Source organism: Vidua chalybeata, chromosome 2 (genome assembly GCF_026979565.1).
Source record: "Vidua chalybeata isolate OUT-0048 chromosome 2, bVidCha1 merged haplotype, whole genome shotgun sequence".
Lineage (NCBI taxonomy): Eukaryota > Metazoa > Chordata > Aves > Passeriformes > Viduidae > Vidua > Vidua chalybeata.
In genome coordinates this window covers 74,169,687-74,194,393 of record NC_071531.1, presented here as the reverse complement: position 1 = coordinate 74,194,393, position 24,707 = coordinate 74,169,687, and the positions used below count along the sequence as shown (strand labels likewise).

General features: G+C 42.2%; 2 protein-coding genes across 3 annotated transcripts in view; both read left to right on the top strand.

Moving 5' to 3' along the window:
• Positions 1–24,707, top strand: part of TULP3 (TUB like protein 3) — a 50,332-nt gene that overhangs the window by 22,553 nt on the left and 3,072 nt on the right. Inside the window, exons 6-13 of one of the 2 annotated variants that reach the window (XR_008429379.1) lie at positions 1,678–1,875; positions 2,381–2,493; positions 2,883–2,997; positions 4,928–5,026; positions 6,911–7,082; positions 7,638–9,450; positions 10,230–10,368; positions 11,271–11,377. Coding sequence is in view for 1 of the 2 variants with exons in the window: in XM_053935481.1 (XP_053791456.1) it covers positions 1,678–1,875; positions 2,381–2,493; positions 2,883–2,997; positions 4,928–5,026; positions 6,911–7,082; positions 7,638–7,771 (831 nt within the window). In the remaining variant the exon portion in view is untranslated. Of the gene's footprint in view, positions 1–1,677; positions 1,876–2,380; positions 2,494–2,882; positions 2,998–4,927; positions 5,027–6,910; positions 7,083–7,637; positions 9,784–10,229; positions 10,369–11,270; positions 11,378–24,707 lie in introns of those variants that run through there. The other variant, XM_053935481.1, reaches the window with a different exon arrangement.
• TEAD4 (TEA domain transcription factor 4) overlaps positions 11,330–24,707 on the top strand; it is a 53,308-nt gene continuing 39,930 nt past the window's right edge. The window contains exons 1-3 of the mRNA XM_053934759.1: positions 11,330–11,377; positions 12,770–13,504; positions 13,853–13,931. Of these exons, the coding sequence (XP_053790734.1) occupies positions 11,330–11,377; positions 12,770–13,504; positions 13,853–13,931 (862 nt within the window). The remainder of the gene's footprint in view (positions 11,378–12,769; positions 13,505–13,852; positions 13,932–24,707) is intronic.

The window sequence follows — 24,707 nt, the reverse complement described above, 5'->3', positions numbered from 1 at the left end:
CTGAAAGCAGAGTAAGGTCAAGATGGTCAGGCTATCTGACTGAAGGGACATTGAGTTAAACATAAAGATTTAGCAATGATCAGAGGAACAATTGTGGGTGGAGGATCCCAGGGAGCCTAATCAGTGAATATGGGAGCACAGTGAGTCAGCACTATCACTCCTAAAGGAGACAGACTGAGCCATTGTCTCTGCAAAATTCACCAAATGACAGAGAAGCTCTGAAATGCCATGCAAACATAGGAGGGATTTCTTCCTGAAGGTTTGTGGCATTTATTGTGGGATGCAAAGAGAAACAGAATTTTGGAATGGAACAGAAAATGCCGGGATTGGACAAACATCATATGGGATGTTTGCGGGAAGAAACTTACAAGGGAAAAGAAGGCTATCAAGGTGGATCAGGGAATAATAAGCATGGGAAGACAGGCATTAAAGGAGGTAAAAGGCATCAGATATAGGTAAACAACTGCAAAACAGTATGATTGTCTGCCCAAGCCTTGTGCCTTGATTACTTCAGCATGTCCCATTCTCTTCTGAAACTCCACTTCTAACTATTTCTCATGTGAATGTGTTTGTGTGTGTGTGTGATACACATACTTGCATACATACGTATGTTGCCAAATTATGTGCTGGAGTAGCCAGTGTGTTGGAAGAGATCAGCATCAGGAAGACACAGGGTCTGAGATAGCTCAGACCACGTAAAGACCATGGGGTTTGAGCATGGATGCTGGACACCCTTCAAAGTCCATGCTGTGGGAGACCCACCTGAGTGTATTTGTGAGGTGACTGTGTGTATGATGCCCTGCACTAGTAGGGGAGTAGTGCAAGAGGTCTGGGTGTCAGCTTCTTGGGAGACTGGGCTGTGGGTGCAAAGTGCTGGAGATACAGGGTGGTGGGTGCTGGATGAGGGGAAGGGGTGAGACCCTCCAGTGAATTTCAGATCTATGTATGTGTATCTGTGCTGTTCACTCAGGTTTCTTACTGGCTGTAACTGGGAATAGGGATAAACCTGCAACTTCATATTGAAGGCCCAGTCAGAGAGGAATCTCTTGGGTGCTACAATTCACAGGATTCAGCTACCTCTAAGAAAAAATTATTTTAATGATCTGTACCAGATTTCCTTTAGAATTTTAATTCCTTTGATTACTCTATGCATCCTGACTATACACATTGTTCTAAGGCTGTTCCAACATTTAGTTGATATGGTTCCACCAGTAGCTTACTCCTCTAATTTCTGCTATTATTCTGAACCAACATAATCTCAGCACTCATTTCAGTCACAAAACCCCAGCCTGTCTTACTGCAGCATCCATCAGTTCTGCTTTATCCTACTGTTTTATTTTCCACAGTGTTTGAAGTTCTAAAAGCAAAGAGGTTCTTTGCTTAAAATATTTACAGCATCTCATCCTATTTCTCCCTTTCTAGCAAATCACTTATGTCTGCTTAATGGGTACTTTTTCTCTTTTCCTCTTGGAGACCTAGTCTTTCCTCAGAAAGAGTAGGTATACCCTTCAGCTGCTTTCTTCTGAGGAAACACAGGTGGTATCTTGTTTAACCTTCCTTTCCTCAGTATCTTCTGGAGACATGATATCTTATGTTTCAACAAACCACTATTTTCTTGTGGAATACCAGAGTCGCTGATCTGATATTAATTTGCTAATATGATGCTTCTTCCCATAGGAAACAGGTGCTTCCTGCAGTCCCTCCCCTCAGGCAGATGCACAGCTGGGAGAAGTAGAGAACTTGGAGGATTTTGCATTGCGCCCCGCACCCCGTGGAATTAGTGTCAAGTGTCGAATCACTAGAGATAAAAAGGGAATGGACCGGGGGCTCTTCCCTACATACTACATGCATCTGGAAAGGGATGACAACAAAAAGGTATTGGAACACATTATCTTGACCATTGTACTCCTGCCGAAAAATATTTTTGGTGCAACGGAGAGCTTTTGGTAGGAAACCAGTAGCTGAGGACAGCCATCATGGAGATGAGGACAGTTTATATTTGACCAAGGTACTAAGGAGGGAATTAGCATGTAATTAGGAGTTTATTGTGGTTTAAAAGCCATAATACAGTGAAAGATAAAATTGAAAAATAATAAAAATGTTCAATATTAAAAAAGAGGAGGAAGACTGAGTTGCTCCAGAAGAAAAGGAAGGAAGACTAGAAAGGACAGGTGCATTAAATCTAGACTGCCAAGTGAGCTGATGGAGGGATAGGATTTCAGGCTGGGCACTTTGGAAGAGAACAAAATTGTGGAGACATTAATACTAGCACAGAACAAAAAAGGGAGTGCATACAGGAAATGGAGGGATAACAGTTTGGATAGCAATGCCTCTGCATTCTTACAAAGCATCAGTCTTGATCAAAGTTTTGTTTTTCCAGATATTCCTTCTTGCGGGGAGAAAAAGAAAGAAGAGCAAAACATCCAATTACCTCATATCAGTTGATCCAACTGATTTATCTCGGAAAGGGGAAAGTTTCATTGGAAAACTCAGGTGAGAACCACAGATGAAAACCGTAGACAGTTGAGATAAGATTTTAATTTTAAATGAGTTGTGGTTATGACTGGCAATCTGGTTTCAATTCAAAGAGAATGAACTTGAATTGTTCTGCTCCATGTAATCTGTATTCACTTGGGTTGGCAGCCTTCTTCAGCATTACCATTCACTGTGGCAACTCAGAGAACAACTTGTCTAGATGCTTCTCCAGGATAGGTTACAGGCTCACATGGGCACGTCACAGAAGCTCCGTACTGAGCTGGCAGCAGGAAGATTCAGATGGCAGGAGATGTGTGTTTTTGCTGTGTTGTACATATACTTCCAAAAGATGACAAAACTTTCTACTGATGCCTCTCTTTCTGTGTTTTTCCATAACCTGACATTAGGTCAAACCTCATGGGAACAAAATTTACAGTCTATGACCATGGTGTTAACCCAGTCAAGGCACAAAGTCTAGTGGAAAAGGCTCATACAAGACAGGAGCTCGCAGCTATTTGTTATGTAAGTACTGCCTCTCCCTTTTTGCCCCTTTCTTTGTGCCTGGTTACCGAGGAAACACAGCTTACAAAATCATGCTGCTGCCAGCCTCTTCCACTTAACTTTGGAACCAAGTGACCAATTTCAACTGGATACAACAAGAGGCAGAGGCCTCACAGAGAAATTCTTACAAATTTAATGAAAAAAAAAAACAAACCCAACCAATGTCAGGAGTGGGAGAAATACCTAAACTAACATCCTTATGACCTTCTTATCTGGCCTATTCAGTGTGTGGCGGGTCACACATGCTTTACATGGAGCCAGCCACAGCACAAGCTGTCTCAGGCCCAGATGGTATCTGGTAAACCCTGAGAAGGAACTGGGAATACTCTGTGAAACAGAATTTGGTTCTGCAAAAACTAAGGCATTTTGAGAGATAGGAGGGAGCTGGTATTATTTCAGTAGCAGCTTGTTGATGGTAAGGATGTGGTTCCAGGGTAAATTGTGGTTTACTCTAGCTCTGTTTTAGAGATGTTCTTCTGCTCTTCTGAATCACCTCTTGTGAATCAGTATAGGATTCAGAGTAAGGAGGCACTTGTGGAGACTACAGAATTACATGAAAGTTCTCATGTCACATTGTGTATTCCAGTCCTACAGTTTGAGTAAAATTTGAGGTTCTCTATGAAACAATTGCTGTGAAGTGTAAGGATTTTTATTTTTCTCACAGGTATTTTTACTTTTCTTACAGAAGCTTAAAGATGCATTAACCTACGGGAGCAGCGTCTTGATTTTTTTGCTTTTGCTCTTCATCTTAATGGCACTTGGGAAGAAATTGATGTGATAATTCCAGTACTAGCCTGTTTACAGAAGTATTACTAGATATTTTCTTTGTATATAGTATTCTTCAGTTTCCTACCTAGCTGTACACAGCAAGGTGTTAGAATGAGCACAGACAGTTAATATAAAGTTAGCTTTTCAGAATTCTGAACTTTTATGTATAAGGAGTTTGTAAAGTTTAAATATTAATAAAATCAGTGCTCTCATTCTTACACGTGCCCCTAGATTTTTTGAAGTGACATAATAGAGGTTGCAGCTCCAAAGACCTTTGTCTGTGTCTGCAAAATGCATTAATGTGTTAGGAGAAGCTGTATCACTTCAGTCAGTCAATTCAGTACTTCTAAAAGAGTCTGGCTTTTAATTGGTCTTTGAGAATTTTAAAGGTTATCACGGATATTGTTACAAAATACTTTAAATGGACCCTTGGATTGTGGCTGATACTATTAAATGAATGGTTTGAGAATACCAGAGCTTTTTTCCTTTGCTTTTTGTACTCAATCCACTTGGAGCAGTCTCCTTCAGTACTCTGGAAAAATCTGCTTAAGATTGAAGCTTGGGTAGTTGCTGAATACTTCCCTTCCTGGGTTTGTTCTTAAACGTTTATAAAACAGTATGATTTGAGAGAAAATTGTAGGTGTGTTATTAAACACAAATAACAGCACCTGAAGAAAAATGTCATTCATTGTTCAGAAACATTTAGACTAACTGGTGATATACAGACAACATAGAATCAGGTCAAAGATATTTTGCCTTTTGTCATAGTTAAAGCTTGTTCACTAGCAATATTTCAACACATTACTGCCTCAGGTGCAAACAACTTATGCCTGGAAATTGCACTTGTATAATTTTGTTGTAAATGTTTTAGTAGGTAAGAAATGCCCTCCAAATTAGTTAACACCATACATATCTCCTAACACTGTTCTCTAAATGAGAAAAGGTGAGAAAGCAGTTCTCAGTAATTAAACAAAATTGCAAACAGATAACTGCTGTTACAGTTGTAGTCAGCAAAATTGTAATAACTAGTACAAATAGTGATACAAGCTCAGTTTTACTGTCTTTCCTTCTCTGAGGTGAAGCGTTTCATTTACTGAAAATAATGGCTTTCCTTGTCTTTCAGGAAACTAATATCTTAGGATTTAAGGGTCCCAGAAAAATGTCTGTGATCATTCCGGGAATGAATATGAATCATAAGCGAATTCCAATCCGTCCACGAAATGTGAGTTATGAAGTTTGGTCATGTTTCATATTGAAGGAAGAGGTTAAAATTTCCTTGTAGGGGCCTGGGTGTTGCTGACAGTCAGGGCTTTTAGGGGCCAGGGCTTTAGCAAGTCTCCTGGAGAATAAATATAATGTTGCCTAAATGTGTTGATTAACTTGTTTTTGCCTTCTACTTAATCTGTAGCTTTCTGAATAGTATTTGTATCCTTATGGGTCCTTTGGTCAGCCTGAATATGATTTACATATCTCTCCGTTGTTGCTGTTGCACCTACAAGCTGCCCTCATGGTGGGACCCTGTTGTGCTGAGGGCTGGAGGGACACTGGACATGCTTGCTTCTCCCAGGAGCTTGCATTTTTAGCCAGGATGTGGATTGCAACAGATAGACAATAGATAGATAAGGTACTGCTGGTGCAATAGCAAGGGAATAAATAAATTTTTGATCAGAATGCTGTCAGCCTTTTTGTAGGAGTAGCAGAAAAGGAGGATTCTTGAAGGAGAAGGAGGGATGAGGAGAAGATGGAGTTTTGTTGTGACTGTTTAGTGAGGATTTCTCATAGATATGAGAGGCATTAGAGCTACAAGCTTACAGAACAGTATCTGAAGGTATATTAAGGTGTGTGATGAAAATTGTTAGGTTCCCTTAATGTGGGTTTTATGTTTGGTGAGAGAAGACCAAAAGGCAGAAAGAAGAGGTACCAACTGAAAGGTGTGGTCAGTGTTTTAAGCTAGAAAATGGTATTTACAGCCATGTTGAGAGTAGGAAAAGAAAGAGGTCAGAGAAAAAAAAAATCTTCAAGAATGGAAATAGAGAGTCGTGAGATCCCAGAAAAGAGATTTAATTCTTGTGAATGGTCAGAAAAGTTGTATCTGGAAGTGCTCATTTATTCATTATTTTTCAATTGGCGTTGCTGTCCTATTAGTACAGTAATGGTTCCATGGCCCTGCCTTAAATTTTCTCCCCTAAATCTAAATGCACTTCATTGGTGACAGTTCTCAGGGGTTTGTTTTGCATTTTTTTAAAGTAAATAAAGATAAAATTAAAAAGTAACTAAACTGAACAGGAAGTTTTATTTAGGTTATCCTCAAAAATCTGCTATGGTATCTTTGTACAATACTGAAGCATGTTCTATAGCCATATGAGTCAGACCTCCACAACAGGTTTTCTGAGCATTTTTTCCTATTAGTACCTTAAGCTTAGACTCTTTTTCTTCAGAGCTTTAACATATATAGTTTTGATTTTATTTGTTGCAGAACTTTTAAAATTAAATAATATGTCATGTTTCAGTACAACCTGAATCTCCTCGTAATTCATTGTTTACCAAATTTAATATGCTGGTTTACTTCCTCTTTGTATCTTTTTGGTTTTATTTCTCTCTGGTTTTCATACTGAGCATCACTCATTAGACCCAATAGGATGACATTTAACCTTACATTCTACTGCAGCCTTTGGACTTTCTACTGAAGCACCTCAGGGCCTGGCACTGTGCAGTTAATTGTAGATTATTTTATTTTATTTCAAAGTTTACAATGTTAGAAATGGAAACTGGATGCAACAGGATCAGAGAAAGATTATGAGACTCAGAAGGAATTCATGCCAGCAGGATGGCAATTATCTGTGGACTCTGAATTGCTCCCCTTCCTGTATACACACTTCCTTCCCTATCACTCTTTTTACTATATTGAAAAAGAATGTTTGGACTGAGAATCTATAAAAGTATCTTCCTGGTACTTGCAGAAAGTATTCAGTAGGACTGAGTTTAAGTGATGTCATTGTGTTTCATTAAACAGGGAATGAAGTGACAGAGTGCACACACAAAAGAGTTGGTACTCAGAGGCAGAGCCATTCCAAATCTGATAAATTTATTTCTTTCTTCTGAACAGGAGCATGAGGGTCTGCTGTCAAAATGGCAAAACAAAAATTTAGAGAACCTCATTGAGTTGCACAACAAGGCTCCAGTCTGGAATGATGATACTCAATCTTATGTTTTGAACTTCCATGGGAGGGTCACTCAGGCCTCAGTGAAGAACTTCCAGATTGTCCATGACAATGACCGTAAGAGTCTGGTGGAGAGTGTGTAGGACTTACTTAAATAGGGAGAACCTAATTTATTTCATGAGGGATGGGAAGAATAGGACACCCTTCCCAGAGGAGGGAAACTGGGTAAAGAAAGCTAGCTCAAGATTACTGGGGACTTCTGAGCTGTCAGGAAAATCATATAAGGCCTCCTTTTTATCTGGGGTGGATGCAGACTCTGCTGTCTGGATGCAGCAAAAGAGGGGGCAAGTGAAAGCTTCCTGAAGTGAAAGAAAAGGTTTAATACGTCACCTTCAGGCTAGCAAAAGAACGGTTTGAGCTTTGGTTCTGAGAAGAAAGATAATCTCTAGAATAGCACAGTCACTCTAGAGGACAGATTTCAAGGCCACTCTGGTGAGAAAGGATGAATACATCAACCACATATATTTGGGACTGGCATATGTCGGGGGGGTTTGTGGTTGGGTTTTGCTTTTTTTTTTTTTTTTTTTTTTTTTTTTTTTTTTTTTTTTGTGGTTTATTTTTTCTTTTGCTTCACTGTGAAACTGTTCATCTCTGAATGTCTTTTCTCCCCAGCTGACTACATCGTGATGCAGTTTGGTCGTGTAGCAGAAGATGTTTTCACTCTGGACTATAATTACCCTCTCTGTGCTCTTCAGGCCTTTGCTATTGGACTCTCCAGCTTTGATAGTAAATTGGTCTGTGAATGAGGGACAACAAACATGAAACATGGAACTCACTCCCACCCCTACATCTTGTAAGAGTTCCAGGTTCCAATGAAGAACATATTGGAAGGGAAATGGAGGACAGACTTGTGCAGGCTTAATAGAAAACCAGTTCCAGCCTTCAGAGCATTGTGGGAGTTGACAGCAGACCACCTTTGGAGCAGCCTCTGTATGGATTGTGGATGAACAAGAAATCTAGGTGCTGTTTCTGTCATTGGTGCTGATTCTGCTTTTAGAATCCTTGTTTACAGATGCTGCATGAGAGTGGTCTAAGCCCACCTATTGGAACTCTTTGGACCTGGGATTGGAAAAATAATGGCTAAATGTTCATTTACCTTGAAACTTCCACAAAGCCTGGGAGATGATGCTACTCAAGAGTTCCTAATCAGATGAACTCAGAAAAAAAGAGAACAGCTGGAATAAGATGTTGGCTCTAATACAACACTTTTACTCTGTGGAATGATTGTCTGCCAAGACTGATACTCCATTTCCCTTTCAGTATTCTAATTTCTCTCCATCCCTTGACAGTCTTTTTACCAAAAGAAGAACAATCAAGTCTCAAACACTCCATTTTCAGTGGCTGATATTATATTCATCGCTACTTCTGTTACTTCTAACCATGTGCAAAATGAGACTGAATAGATGATAGAATCTGGCTGAATTTGGCAGAAGATAGTATTGTAACAATATACGGTACCACTTCTGAAAAGCAGTATTCTGATTGGTTGAATCTAGACTGTAAACTGATGAGAAATATTTTTAATTATGCCATTGTTCATGAAATTTGCTACATTTTTAGGTATAAGCTTGTGACCAATTTTATTTTTTTTTAATGTGAGATTATCTCAAGGCATGACATATTAAAGTAGATTTTGTATAAACAATTTTAACCTGCCTATAAGAAGCAGTTACCTCAAAAAGAGATTACAGGTATTTTCAAATGCATCAGTAAGTCTAATGTAATTTTACCACAAGGCTTTGCAATGTGTCCTTCCAATGTTCCATTTTTAATACTGGATGTACAGTATGGAAACTGTGTCACAGCATGGAACACTTGATTCATGTGGCCTTAACTCACCAGAGTGGATTGCAGCACAGTGTGGCCTGTGTACTGAAGCACAGAACGGTTACTGTCTTGCCTGCTTCTTGCCTATTACCCGTATTCACAATGGTTTGGAGAAGTGTTGTCCCTCTACTGAGACAAGAATTAGGTGTTCTCCAGCTTTGGATATTGTCCTTGTCAGCAGACTAACTCTGTTTCAAGCTGCAAAGAGCTTTTGGTCTCTGGAGTCTTTGCAGCAGTAGATATCACTTGTGCTTTCAAATTAACAAAACTTTGTGAAGACGTTTTCTGATATTGCCAGAAAGAATAATGATTGTAATCACAAAGTAAACACTGTATTTAACTGTAAAATATGAATTGAGGCTGAGAAGTCCAGCTCTTGTATCTTTCAGAGGAGCATTTTTCAGTAGCTGCTGAGATATTTCCTTGAGATGATTTTACCAGAAAAGCAGTCTGTGAAGAGAACTTGAATGCTGATGGATCTGGTATGTGCCTTCCTGCTCATCAGGCTGAGGATGAGACCTGGCCATGTTTTCCAGCTATGCTCTTCTGAAGTCTTGGCTGATGGTCCTGCATTCCCTCTGCCCATCCAGGAAAGGAAGTCAGTTTGTGTACCTTTCTGATTATTTTTCTGACTAGGAATGTGTGAAAGAAATTGCCTTATGTTATTTTGGGGTGACCTGAAGGTAGGATGCTAATTTCTGTTTCAAGATGATTTCCTGTGTGCCCAGAAAGCATCCTTTTACTTAACTAGCCTTGTCAGCAGTGACTCTTCAAGCTATTTCTTGACATCAAGAAATAGCACAGCCTCTCAGTCAAATTATGTAGACAGATGAACTGATGCAGTCATCTTTCTCAGATGCTGTTTTACATTAATTGTATTTATAACTTTTATATCTAAATGAAAATAAACTAATTTATATATTGAAAAGTCTTTAATTCTAAATGATTGTTTTTATTTTGCTGTCACTTGTGAGTGTACTTTGTTCCTTCTCTGTGACATATTACCTCAGTTTCTTTCTATCTTCTCGAATATCATCTGTCTTCTTACTTTTTTCCTTTGTAATTCTCTGTTCACTTTCTTTGTGGTGTTGGGTATTTTCCCCATACACTTGGAAATCTGGGAATAAATGTAAGGGTAATCTCTCTAATACTTTTACTCCCTCCCTCCCCCAATGTTATCAGGTATTACACTATAGTTATTGATTTCTATTTGATTGTTTAAGCTAGTTCAATTTCTCTGCCCCATGTTTTTAATGTTTTTCCCAGCATCCAGCTAGGGCATTTGAGATAGTCCTTACTGCATTTTCCTACCTTCCATCTGAACCCATTCAACTGTTGAAGCACATGAACATGTTTTTTTTTTTTTTTCTGAATCAGATACTGAAGTCATACAAGGCTAGGAAGAACATCAAGTTGAAGTGGTTATGTTTTCCTGTTTCCACTGAGAGGTGTATGAACCTCAATAAGAGGAGATATGATGGATCTGATAATCAGAAACTGGCACAGCTCTCAACATGTAAGCCCTATTCTTCAAGCAGCTCTGTTTTTTCCTCTATTTCCATCTGAGCCAAATTAGTCTTAGAGGGGAGAGAAAAGTGGGAAACATGACTGGGCATTTTTTTTTTTAACACAGCAGTATTAGTTGCATACGTGCAAATGTAACATGCTAGAAATCCCACAGAGATCTTAGAGAATATTAAATGGTTAAATTGGAGTCCTAAAGGCAAGCCTAGCAGATGGAAATGGCTCCTAGGCTGCTATAGGCTCTTGGGCTTACAAACATATAAAACAGTGAATGATTTCTTGTGCTTTTAGGGCTGAGTCTCACTCTCACTGAAGTTTTGCTGCTGAATTTGGTGGCAGTAGGACAGGAGGTTTTGCTTCTGTTAGCATAATTATTATACCCATACTAATAATTAATTAGTGTGCTCCTCTACTTGGTGGGATTAACAGCTCTGTAAATCTCTTGGGTGACATTGAATTAGGTTTCCTGTTCCTGGTACAGAAGACAAGCAAACCTTTCCCTGTGATTTACAAGTTAAGAGTTCGTGTGTAGTCCTGTGAAACAGAGCTATGGACAGATTACTTCTTTCACAGAGTCAGAAATCTCATCTTTGCCACAGGATCAAACTGTTGTACCTAACTGCAGTTTGAAACTAGTTCAGAACTAAGGAAGTCCCTTAAGTAATCCTAGGACCAAGAAATTTTGCTCAGCATACTGTTATGAAAAAGAGTAGAAAAGCAACACTGATGTGTAAGGGCTCCGTTACTAATAGGGAAAACAGCTGGCTCCCACTGTGAGGTGGCAACGATTGAAAGGTTTGCCAGGAAAGAAGGCAGAGATCCTGCACCAGTGTTAACTCTTGCATCTTTTGAACTGTACACTGTATAGTTTGTTTTCTCATTGCGTCCCTTAAGGTGTTCTATATTGAATTATTTCCTCACTGGAAGCTGGAGGTCACCACTTCTGTTCCAAAATGGGAGAAAAATCCAGAAGCACACTAACTTCTCCAACATGCTTTAAGGTAAAGGCTATGGTAACCATAAGCTGCTCTGGAAATCTAACATTCAATTTAGAGAATACATAAATGAGTGAATATATTCCAGAAGCTGAAATTTTTGATCATTTAATTTGATTCAATTAACATCTTCATACAAGGTGACTCATTGCACTGTCTGCAACAAAACAGCTGAAAATTTTGGTGAAAACAAAGGATTTTTTCTTAATTTTCTTAATTGAGCCCTTTATTTATTATAGGGAAAGTAATACTAATTTACTGGGGGGGGAAGGGCTTTATTTTAAAAACTGCATAAGAAAATCATTCTGATAGAGTACATATAGGGTTGGGGAATTAATCTGATAATTTTGTCCAACTCTCTCAGCTTTCTGTTATAAGCAGAATTGTTTAGTTCTGCATTACCTCCAGTAAAAAAAACCAAACAACCCACCACTAAAAAACCTGTATTCTCCTGAGTGAATTTCAATCTGCAACTGACTGAAGTCCTGCAAACAATTTATGTGATGATTCACAGGAAGGAATAGGTTTCAATTCCTTCTCTTTGAGCTGTGTTGGTTTGGCAAGGAAATGGGAGCAAAACAATGTTAGTCACATAATTATGAGACCTGGGCTAGAATTCCCACTGAATATATGTGATAAGAAGTGGATTACCTTTCATATATATAGGTTTTTTTAAAAAAAAATACATATAGCTTAATAGAAACAGTGATTTAATTAATTAATTACAGGGCTTTATATGAAAAAACAACAGAACATGCCCCCCCACAAGAGTTTCACTGAATTTTGTGACATCATCTTATTTATATTGTATATACTCTTCATTTCTACAGTTGTATCAGAAAATCTAATTTTTATGCAATTGATGGGTTTTGCCATCTGGTTTCTGAGGCCTTAGGACACATTTAGAACCTGTTTCCAGGTCTCTGTGATTTTCACTGCAATTTGAAAGAGTTAGGAACTTTTTTAGCTTTGGGTTCTTAAAAAAAATCCTCCGTTTCTTCTATATAATCAAGTTTTAAAGAAAAGCAACATTATAACTCTTCACAGGTAGTGAACACCAGCCACCTGTGACAAAATCACCTGCTGGAGCCATGGAAAAGTTTGGTTAGCTGATGCAGCTGCATTCCCCGAGCTGCTGCTAGGATGTAGTTACATTTACTAAACTTGCTGGTTTCCTACTCTTTTGTTTTGGGGATGTGGCTTTTCAACCCTCGTGCGATTCTCAGTCTCCTATCAGAATTTTATAGCGCAGCACACCGGCATTACTGTATGAACAGGTAGGAAAGGAGCAGCTCTGACGTGAGACTGAGAAAAGCCACGGGGAGACACCGCTTTGCGGGTTGGTGGGCGAGTACTGTGTTGGGCTGCCGCGTCGGGCTGGGGCTGTTTGTTTCGCAGTGGCTCCGCGGTGCTGGGGGGGAATCACGGCCGGTCTCTGAGGGGCTCCGCAGCCGCCGGGGCGCGCAGGGGGGAGCCCGGGAGTCGCGTCCCTGCCCGGGCGGCGCGGGGGTGTCCCCGGGGCCGGAGCGCCCTCACGGGCGCTTGGCCGATCGCCCCAGGGAAAGCACTCCAGGCAAGCGGCGGCGTTCCCGGGGATCCGAGGCCGGCCCGTCCGGGCCGCGCACTCCAAGTTCTCCCGCGCCGGGCGCCGTGCCTGCTCTCGATTCCTGGAGGCGGCGGCGTCCCGCCCGCTCCCAGCGTTGTCGAGCCGTCCCCTTCCCCCGCTCCCGGCCGCCCGCCCGGAGTTTCCTTCCCCCGCCCCCGCGGGCCCCTCTTCCGGCCATTGCCCGCGTTCCCTCCGCCCCGGTCACACACACGGCCCCCGACCGCGGAGCGCCCGGCCCCGCTGGGTTTTGTTCCCAACTCCGCCTCGGCCCTTCTCCCGCTGCCCCCCGCCCCCCGCCAGTCCCCTCCCAGCCCCGTCCCAGCCCCTGCCTTAGCCGGCAGTCCCTCCCTCCCTCGGCCGCCTTCATTTCATACCAACTCTCATTCCTCGCATTCCTCACTTCCTCCTTTCAAACTCCAGGGGAAATAAAAACCCTCCCTTTTCCTCCCAAACTCCTGCCCGGCCGCCCCCCCCCGTCCCGCCGCCGCCCGGGCTCGCCGTCCCGCCGGCCGCGCCGCGCTCCTCAGGTGAGTGTGCGCTTTGTGCCTCCGCTCCCGCCGGCCCGGCTGCCCCCCCGCTCCCATCCCATCCCATCCCATCCCATCCCCTCCCGGCCACCCGCCCGGCCCGGCATTGTTCGCCTCTCCCCGCCGCCGCGGGACCGGCAAGGGGGAGCCCCGCGGGCCCACCCCGGAGCCGCTCCTCGCCAACTTTTATTCTCCGCGACTTGGCGGCGGCGACGATGCTGAGCGGGAGGCTGACCCGTCCGCTCCCCCGTCCCAGCCCCCGCTCCCACCCCTGCGGGCTCGGAGGTGGGGATCGGGCGGGAGCGAGGGGTAGGCGCGCAGTAACAGCGCTCGGTGCTCTCTCGGCAGAAAGTCCTGGAGCTGAAGGAGGATTTGAAGCCGGTCCCCGCTGCCCCTGCGGAACAGCAGCCGCTCTTGCCTCGCTCAGGTCGGGACACGCTGTTCCACGATGGCTTTGGCGCGGGTGCCTGCGGGAGATGGGCTGGAAGGGAGGGTGCGGAGCCGCTCGTGTGCGACAGGCGAGGCACAGGCGTACAAAGGAAGCGATGGGAACATCCTCAATGGAGCCTCCGGCGGCTTCCCCCGCCGGGAAGGGGCTGCCGGCGCTGCCACTTCGGGAACTCGGTCGCTGAAAACTGCAGCGCTAATGGGGCGAGGGGAAAAAAAAGCGGTTTCTGTGCGGTTCGTAGAGATGCGCTTGGAGAGGGTGGAAAGGAGGAGCGGTACTTAATGTAGTAAATTTTAATGTAAATTATGGAGGATTATTTTTGGGGGAAGAATAGAACAAAAAATCATAAGGAAGCCTATCTGTGAGAAGGTACGTAGATTGTTGTAGGGCATTTACCAAAAGATATGGGAATGCTTTCCCAGTTCAGTTACTCAAAAGTTGGAGTTGAGTTTTAGTGGCATGCCACAGGAAGGGATTAAAGAAACCCCAAACAAACCGAGCACACACAAAAAACCAAACAAAAAGCTTTCCGGAGTAATCTTTTATCTTATGCAGATAACTCCGTTTAAACAATTTCTTGCATGGGATGCTAAAGATCAGGCTTTTTTTTCAGAAGAGGAAAGAAGTGTAACTCTACATGTTTTAAGGACTTCTTTAAAGTATTTTATAGTGAACATCACATATGTTAAATAAAAACTCTAACACAAACAAAAACTCAGAACTAACGACTACTAATTACCAACTTTGTTTTTGTTTAACCTGGAGTTACACTCATGTTACTTTCTAACCTTAAGAGTTGGGTTCTGCGACTCTTCTACAAATAAGCAAAGCGAAATACTTTTCAAGTGCAGGGGGCTGAACGGGAGGAATTGGATTTATTTTTCTCTTTTCCTGTTACTGGGGACAGGTCGGCTTTGCCAGGACCTGATGGCGGTGTCTGTGTGCAGAGTGAGCAGAGCATTGGTTCACCTGTCTGTCCATCTGTTTGGGTAGATGTAAGAGGTTTTATTGTTCTCCCGCAGAAGGAAGTGGGCAGCAGGACAGGGCAGAGAGTAACGGGGAGGAGCGAGAGGAAGAGAACAAGGGGGAAAGTAGAGTGTATATGTAGCAAGTGCTGGGGTGATGCTGCTGTACGCTCACCTGTGCAATTAAAGCCTTTTGGTTTCGACAGCTTGTTCTCATGACAGAGACGAGCTTGGGATCATCCTAGTGAGTACAGAGGGACTTCTTTATTAGGGCTGCTGGATGCTGAGGGACTCTGTGGTTTTCTCTGGAATTCGGGTTGGCAGAGTGAAGGACAGCTAGTCACCTTTTCAGGGTTTTTTTTTGCAGTGGATGCAGTCACCTTTTCACGTTTTCCTAAATCCCAGTGGGAATGGCTCCTTCAAACTTGAGCATTCAACAGTCTTACCAATCTCTAAACTGAGCTTATTGTTTGTGTCCTCTTGGAGGTGATCCTCGAAGCAAATAAATGTGTGTGAGAATGGTTACCAGGAATTTCTCCACTGTCTTGGATCCTGACACTATTTTGATTTTTAAATTAATGCTACCAATGGTTTTGAAGTATTTTAGGCTGTTATTGTGATAAGTATTTCAATGTTGCTGTATTGAACATCTGTGGGAAAATGGTATGAAAATAATTTTGCAAGCTTTAACGAGAAAAAGGGCCCCATGGCACCTTATTTTGTCTGTAGAGTTTTGAGAGGGTTGCTGAAAAGTACTGTTTCCAAGAGATACAGCTTTCATCTCCGTTTGCATGCTCATTCACAGCTTTCCTTCCTTGGTATTACGTGTCCTTTTCTGTATCTTTCAGCTCTTGGTTCCATCCCAGTGTAAGCCAAGGGGTGGGTCCACAAAGGGTTGAGCTGGCACTGCTGTGGACCTGTCCCCAGAGCCCCAAAGTGCCCATTTCCTTATTTGTCACATCTCTGTGCTTTGTCACTGGCAGGGACACTGGCACTGCTGTTCACTGCCCCGGGACTGATCCAGAGGAAAAGTAACACTCTTTGCAAGTTTTATCACTTTTAGCAAGTTGTTTTTCAGCCACATCTGTTCGTTCTCCAGTCAAGTTAATCATATGGTCATGTGCTGGTGTGTCTGGAGAAGGAGGTGCAATGAAGGGTGGGAGAAGAATGGGGACATTTTCTTAACAACATTGCCATTTTCCCCCACTTTAAGTAGTTCCTTGGACCATGTTTACAGTAGCTCCTGTGAGAGCAAAACAATTTTATCTGACCACGACTGTATCTTAAAAATGTAAAATTTAGTATTACCTTTTTTAAAAAATCTATTATACTTTTCCCATAGCTCATGTTTGTCTTTTGTTCATTTGTTAGGTTTGGGTTTTGGTTTGGTTCTTCCCTCCCACTCCCCCACGGCATGTAAAAGTTTTCTGCGCCAAGTTTTTCATTACCCAATGGGCATCAGAAAAGTTTTCTTACTCTACTGCAGCAGTTTTTGCCTTGGTGTGTATTTCTCTGAAATGATTGGTTATTATTTCTCTCTGCACTTGCATCTTCTAAGTTCTTACTAGCTACTAATGAGGGTATAATAATAATATTTTTCAATTTTCTAGGTCTAATTATTGGAGGTTTTTTATACTCTTCACTTTCTTCAGTTTATCTGTGTTTCTTTGTCAGAATGAGATCCAATATTCCGCGAGTTGGAGTGATTCATCTCTCTTCCTTGCCTGAAGTGATATCTGAGCCCAGGCAGATTAAAGTCACATTGGTCATTTTGCAGAAGCATTTGCTTTGCAGACAACTCTCTCATTTGTTCAGCATTCTCACTCTTGCCTGTCTTTAGCTCCTACTTCTGGCAGGGCTTTTTCCTTGATTTTATCTCTGGGTTTTGTTTGCATTACTTTTTCCACATAGTCCTATTTGTCTCCCTTGCTTATTTTGTTTTCTTTTTTACACTAACACCCTTTGAATTGTTTCTACCTACTGGTGCTTGTAAATTTCATTCTATATCACCCGCAAGTTTCATTAACATTACTTTGAGTCCGTCTTAGATCTTTAATTGAGATGTCAAAGACAACTGGGCTAGCAAAGATCCCTGCAGCAACCCAGTGGATGCCCTCTGTATTGGTTGGTTCTGTTTGTGTCTCATATATCATATATATCATTATGCATAGTTTTGAAGCCATTAGTTAATTTTCTAATAATATGATCAGTGTTCTCCAAAGCCAATCTGAAGTAATTTTTAGCTGTGATTTCCGTAGAGAGTAACAAATGCTATTTTAAATCTAAATGTATTTCGTGGTGCACTGTGTTCTTTTCATTCTTTACCTTCACAGCATTTCTATCTTCCTTTGAGGAGCAATCAGGTTTATTAGGATTTACAGTAATGGATGTTCATCTCTTTGCAACTTCTGCCAACGACCATGCTAAATAAATGCCCCGCATGTTCCTTTGTAGAGCCTTGTAAAAAAGCCATGAGCTGGCATTCTTGGAGCTCATTACAAAATCTGAGACTAGATTATTAGAAAGAGTTTTTTAGGGGTAGGCGGTGGTGTTTTGAGTTATTGGGGTTTTGGGGGATGGGGGGAGGGTTTGGTAGGTTTTTGGTTTTATTGTTCCTGCCCCTTGGGTCCTCCTTTTTCTGGAGATGATGCAGTCACTCCCCTTTGTTTTTAACACCATATGAATTAGATGTTTTCCTGCTAGGGAGGGGCAGGTTTTCCAGTTCCTGGTGCTACTGGCTGAGTCACTGGCTCTGTTTTTCTGTTCTCTTGAAGGTTTATAATTACCTTGTTCTTACCTTGGTTAGAATGTGATTGCCAAAGGGTAGGTGTTTTGCCCTCCTGTATTTCTGAGTCGTGAGTGCCAGTGGCTTTCAGAGCCTGGATGCAAGCCTTTGGAACATCTGCTTTGCTATTGCCAAAGAGAAAATGAATCAATGTAGCCCTGAAAGTGCCTCCCTTCCAATAGTATGGTAACCATTAATGACAGATGTCCAGGCAAAGTGTAGTCTCTTGTAACCTGGACTGCTTGAACTAAGGAGGAAATGTCAAGAGGACATGGAGCAGGTGTATACTGAAATGGAAAGGGAGGATTTATTAATGTGTCCTAAGTTCATTTCACCTGATCATACATCTCCTAAGCTCATTGAAATAAAGCTCATTTGTACCAGACCAGCAGGACTTAGGCAGGTCTTTTGGTTTGAAAATCTTGTCAGTTTAGGGGGGAAAAAAAAGGTGTAAAAGAGAGGTTTGTGTAAGAAGATTATATCTAAGCACACTCACTGCTCTTTGAATTATTTTTATAAAAATAAATTAATAAAATTCTATTTATTTCTCTGCCCCCACTTGTTTGTGAAGGATCTATGTGATCAGAAGAAAATAACTGTGCAGGTAGAACATGTAAATCTCTGCTTCTATCCATCCAGTATGGGAACTGAAAAATAGAGTAGCAGCATCTTTTTCCACTGCTTTTGGTCACAGGTTTTATTTGTAAAAACACGCTTTAAAAGCTGGAGCAGAGTCTGTGGTTGGCTGTGTCCCTTTAAGAATCTAGTTTTGCTTGGCTAGCTGCCCTTGTTCTCCTGTAGATTAATCCAGCAGAAGGTATATAACCTGTTGACCTTCCTGGCAAGAAGGGTCTGGAAGGGCAAAGAGATAAATCAGAAGGTTCATGCTTTCCTGTAATATCTGGGGACAAGCTTGTTTTTCAGTTTTTGACATTTCTTTTTTGGTTTTTTTTTTTTTTTTTAACTGATTCCTGCTTGAGGGTTGGGGATGTAATTACAGATTCTCATGATTTTCATTTGCTTTCTGTGAAATTTTTCTGTGTTCAGCAGGTTGGAGATGATGGCATGTTTATGCCACATTTAGAGAGAGGAAAGAGTTCTGAACTCAAAATTACCCTGGTCTGAGTTGAGGATGGCTTTACTGTCTCATGTATCAAACTGGTAGGAGCACTGGAATCTGGCAGAAATGTCTGGTGTGTGTTTGGTAGGAAATTTCACACTGTTTTACAGAAAGGTTGACTTTCCGCAGTGTCAGCCTTAAGAACTGAATGTGTAAGCAGTGAATGTTGACCTGCTGCATGATCCAGATGGAGTGTGTACTCCAAAACTGAGCTGGGGTGGTGTCTGGATACCCCAGGAGAGTGCAGCTGAGTTGGTAGCCATGGGTAGGCTTCATTCATTTGATGCAGGTATTTCATCGTGGTTGTTCTTTGCTTAGGCATTGCCTTATGACAAGCATCAAACCCCTTTAAGCTCACGCCTGACCACTACTAAAATCAAAGCACACATGTAATTGGTTGACTGAAGGAGGAAAAGTCAAAAGAGCACTGAGGATTGGTCCCACTTTATATACCTGTTCTGCCTGTTAATGACTTGCATTTGTCTTGAGCCTTTAGTAGAGAGCTTAGTCCTGACCAGACAGGTCATGCCCACAACACAGACCACCTGCAAGCACCACAGAAAGGGAAATCTGACTGCATTCATGGGTTGTGTGATCACTGTCTGTCTATTCTCTCGGAAGTCTCATAGCCCAGGTTCAGCTATTTCTTTTCTTGGAGACTGACTATGGTTTTGGAGCTAAACAGTTTCACTGCATTGGATGAGATTTGCAAGCATCTGTCTCTTGTCTGAGCTCATGTTCAGTTCTGCCATTAGTGTCATGGGAAGCTAAGTATGTCACAGTTGTGAGGCTTTGCTGGAACATCTATCTTTGAGTCCTAGACAAGAGACTGAAAGATGTAATGAGCAGGAGGCAGGATTAGGAAATAAGAATTTGATTTTGATATCATAAAGTGGGCATTGTGAGTCTCAGCTTAGTGTTACTTGTCAGCAAACCCTTAAAAGATGCTCTATTTCCAGACAGTGTTAAACATGAGCCTCTTTGAAGTTACCACTTGCAATTGCAAATCACTTTTAAAGTTAACCTTTTCTTGCCTTGAAGTTCTTGTCTAGATTTTAACCTTATTCAGGTTTTTCCATTGGGTGGTTCACTTACATCTTCATCCTCTATTTTTTCCCATAGATAAAATGAGGGCTTTTGAGCTCATTGGTGAGATTTGCAGGACAACTGAGTTTTGGTGGGTTTAGTAGCAAGGGTTTTTCAGGTTGCTATTGAAGGTTCCCTATCCTTTAATAATTAAGTGAATAATACTCTTTGGGATAATGCTCAGCTTGATTTATTTCTGTCTCTAGTTTGGTTTGGTAATTCTCAAGTCATTTTAGCCACTCAATATCTACACTTGTGTGTACGTAAAGGGACAGTTACAATTTTCCTGTGTTAGCTGACACTCTGAATGCTTCTGTGATAAAAAAGGGACATGATTATTTGACTCCCTCCTGGTTCCTTGCTTTCTAACCAGCTCCAGGGAGAATGACTCCTGGTGACTGCTGCTGCTAGCACGAGGGTGACTAACCATTTTCACCCTGCCACAACCTTCATCTGTTTGGGAAGCTGTGAAACACATGCCACATGTCTTGGAAAGTCAGGGAGAATGGGAGCTCTGGGAACAGTTCCCACATGGGAGATAACAGTGACTCCCCAGGAATTCCACTGTTCCTTTGAGAGCTAGGGCCAGCCCAGTGCGTGGCTCAATCCCAGCACAACCTGGCAGTGTCAATCTCTGCTGCCCTTGCTGGCTCTTTTTTCTCTCCCAGCTGAGACATAAATCACCCAGTAGTCATTTTGTCAGTCCCAGGCTGGTGGCCTTGTGATGTGGCCTGTACGTGGGAGCTGGGCACGAGCTGCCCATTGCTCAGGATGGATCCCCAAGCTGGCCACGCCTAGACTAGTGGGATCAGAGCTGGCCTTTGGGTTTTGCTGTTGGGTTGTGGGGGTTTTTCCTCCCCTCCTTAGGGCAGCAAGGCTCTGTGCTCTGTTTCCTTTATCTCAAATGTAACTGATTGGATGGTGTGCAAGGCCACACACAGCCTTATCTCATCACATCCTGTTTGACTGCATTATCCAGGGCTGCACTGATGGAAGTTCTCCTCTCTCCTTGCTTTGATATATATCACTCTGCTGGACACTACATCCTCTCTCCGTTTCAGCCAGAGCTAGCTACTGCAATAATTTAAGAGTTGTTTTGCTTTGCTTGGGAAGTCAGGTGCCTTTTGAACAGCAGCTGCTGCAGGCAGTTTCGGTGTAGCAAACAAACCGAGCTTGATTTTGTGTTAGGCAGTGTGACAAGCATTCAGCTGGAGCCCAGCCTCCTGCTAGATATGGTTTGAGGCGAGTAGTGCTTGTTCCTTGGTAAACCAGTCTTATTCAGTGTTGAGACAGAGACAAAAATCTCACCGTGCAGCCTGTGGATGTAATGAGTGCATTACCTTGCCCAATACAGAGAGGCAAATCTCAGTTCTTTCCTCCTTGCCTGGCACTGCTGCTTGCTAAGAGCTTTTAGTCCTCTACAGCCAGTAACACTTCCCTTACCTGGTTTTATTCAAGGGATTATGCAGCATTACTCTGCTGTCCTGGGTGGATAGGGCTATTCACAGAGAGAATAGCCAGCATTTCTCAGGATTGCCGGAGGCCCGGGGCAAAAAGTGAGATGACAGCCAGGCTCAGCTGCTGGCTAAGCTGTTATGGAGTGTTTTAGAAGAGCTCTCAAGAGGCCCAGTGAACTGCACCTACCCATGTCCACCGTCTCCAGGTTGCTTTAATGATGGGAGTGCAGCTTCTAAGGAGCCTGAGGAACTGGTTGCTGTCTGGTGCTGCAAAAGTGCTGTTACCTTCCTAGGAACAGTTCAGTGGTCTTGCTTCAGTTGCATCTTAATTTTTTTCTGTAGAGACCCTATAAACACATCCAGGATTTTTGTCCTCTTTTGTCTGCAAGCCTTAACCAATCTTATTCATCGTCGAATACTTGCTTTCCCACCTTTTCCCTTTCCAGTATGTTTTTCCTGCAGTCCTTGAGTTGCACCGTCTGGGAGCTACTCATCTACTGATTGCACTAATTTTTCTCTTTCAGAGGAACTAAGCTATTCTTGTAGTCTCCTATAGAATTTCCCAGTCTTCTTCCTCTGGCAAGTTTGACTGCTATCTTCCATCTTGTACCTTGACAAATAGGTTTCTTAGTATTGTTTCTGTTGTTTCCCTAAACCCAAATCTCCTTGTATCACTGCATTGTGTAAGTTCATTTGCTAGGTGTTCTAGATGGGAGTAAGTGGCTGGTTGCTCCTGTTTCCAGCCATTCTTAATGTTTTATATATATTTATAATAAACTTTATCGCTTGAACAGCAGGATATCATCTGTTATGGCTGAACTGATTTTTTTTTTTGTGCAAAATTTCTGACTGCTGATCAGATATGAAAATGTTGTGGTTCGAATCCTCTATAGGAGGAGTATTTGGCTCATGTTACACCAAGGTGGCGAATACGGGAATTGTTTGGGCTCGTTTGCATTTCAATAACACCAAAGAGTACCTGTAAGGTGAAGCAATCCCTGCCACCACAGTCCGAAGTTCCAGTGGATGAGGCCGAGGGTGAAGGGATGTTGTGGCTAAAACACAGCGACTTCCTCAGGGCACAGCCAGCTCCGGAGCAGGAGTGGAACCGCCTGTCAGACTGCACACGGCTGTGCTGGCAAGTGCCCCTGCCTGGGAGGGGTGAGTGAATGGGGACCTCTCTGCCTGGTATGTTGTGCTCGATTCCAGCAGGGAAAGGGGGTGGCCATGGAGTGGGGGGAGTCTCTTGGACAGGACAGCTCTAAGAAAACTGAACAACTGGAGGCAGCTGGCTGCAATTTTTCAGATCCTCAGGAAAGTATGATTTTGTGTTGAGCAGCTGCCACAAACACTTATGAGGGAGCTGTTACCAACAGTAATGACTGAGGGATTAATATTAGAAAGCAGATGTGTCAGACTATGGAGTCTGTTTAAAGATGTGTTCCCTGTCAATAAGACTTTGCTGAAGGGCCCTTGGCAGCTGTCTAGCCCTGGAGGATCTCTGAATCTCAATGAGATACCATGTGTGAAAGGAAAGAGAGTTAGTGTTGAAATTATCAGAATTGGAACGCTTCAACCAAAGCTGCTGGAGCTGAAAGATTTTTGTTTTCTCCATGGTTTTGCTTTGTGAGTGACTTATTAAGAAATGACCATGGCAGAAAAAAAAAAACAAAACAAAAAAAAACAGGGAGCAAGAGTGAGTAAGAAACAGTATTTAGACAGAGGAAAACCTATAGAAAGGAAAATAGAGATATTGTGGTGAGGAAGTGGATGTGCTCTGAAAGGCCTTGTGTCTTTGAAACTGGGGGAGAACCCATGACTGGACCCTACAAAGAAAGATAGTTAATCATCTCTCAGTAAAATAAGAATGAGTTCAGGATAAGGAAAACCATAAGGGACAATCGCAAAAGTACAAAAGGCAAGGAGTGGGGCATAAGTTCAGGCTGAGGGAATCTCAAGAGAGCAAACACCAAGCCCTGTGACCTCTGGCAAAACTTGCTATTATGAATATGGGACAACATCCTCTGACTACTCTGTTCCTAAGAACTGTGCCTGGTGAGGGAATTCAAATGGGAAAGGAATTGTCTGAGCATGTCTGGGATGTCTGCTTAGTGCTTTCAGAATCAAATTCTCTCCACATCAGAAGTAAGCTTAGTGATTACAAACTCTTGCACAGGTAGAACTTAAAAAAAATTAACAAGTACTAGAATATTTTGTAATATTAGAACATTTAATAATACAAATCACCATTAAAGTTACCAGGCTGTATGCATGTAGTTACTATTGAGTGGAAGACAGGGGCAAATGGAAAGTAGATGCTAACTGAGACGTTTATATTTTGTTAAAGAGGTTACTAATGAATATTATTGAAACTTTTCTTATAAATAAGACATTCAACATTCTTGTGCTTCTGAAAAATTCTCTTTCACCTGATTGCTCATTGAATGGGAAGCGATTCCACTGCCAGTTTTCCAATTTGCCATCCTAATAAAGTGATTTATCACAAGGCTTAACCCCCAGCTTCTTTTTAGTTTGCTTTGCTTAGTTCAATGAGTGGTCATCTTGGCCACCGAGTTCAGATCAGCAGTGCAGGAAACAGAAGGCTTGAAAGTGTTCAGCCAAAGCAGAGACCAACAGATCAGATAGCACTCAACCAGGACTCCCTGAATTACTGTCTATTGCTTCTGGCACAGAGTATTGCCTGGGACTGCACATGGAGCTTACCAGTTAAGCAACATTATGTAAGACAACTTTGCAGACCTTTCAAACCTTTGGCATCTTAGTGACCTAGAGGCATAGAGTTATAAGGATTTTCATGGCAATTGCAGTCCATGGAATTTCTTCAGAAGTTATCAAATAGAAGTAAATTTTTTGTTAGTGTGCTGTGTAATCTGAGTAATTACAGAAATTTTAGCTGGAGGTGGCCAAGCATCCTTGATTTTATAGTCTGTATGATTCCCCATTTTTGTCATTCATCAGGAATAGCTTTAGTACCAAGAAGGGAAAGCAGAATCAGGACCTAAGGTGGAGAAAAAATGGGATTGACCACAATAGCACATATCTTTCTGACCTAGCTGTAACTTGAGATTAAACTAGCATTGCTGGGCAAGGCATGAAAAGGAAGAAGCATAAAAAAAAATGAGTGGTCACTTCAAGATTTTTATAATTTCTTCTGTCACTGCTATTATGTTCCACGTCTCCCTTGATTTACACCAGCGTGAGAGAAAGTTCACATGTTCTCTTGCTTGCTTTGGGGACTTTTCTTAAGGTACAAATGACATCTGCTCAAGTCGGTGCAACTTTTCTTTACGGTTTGGAGAACAATCTGAAGAGTTGACATTG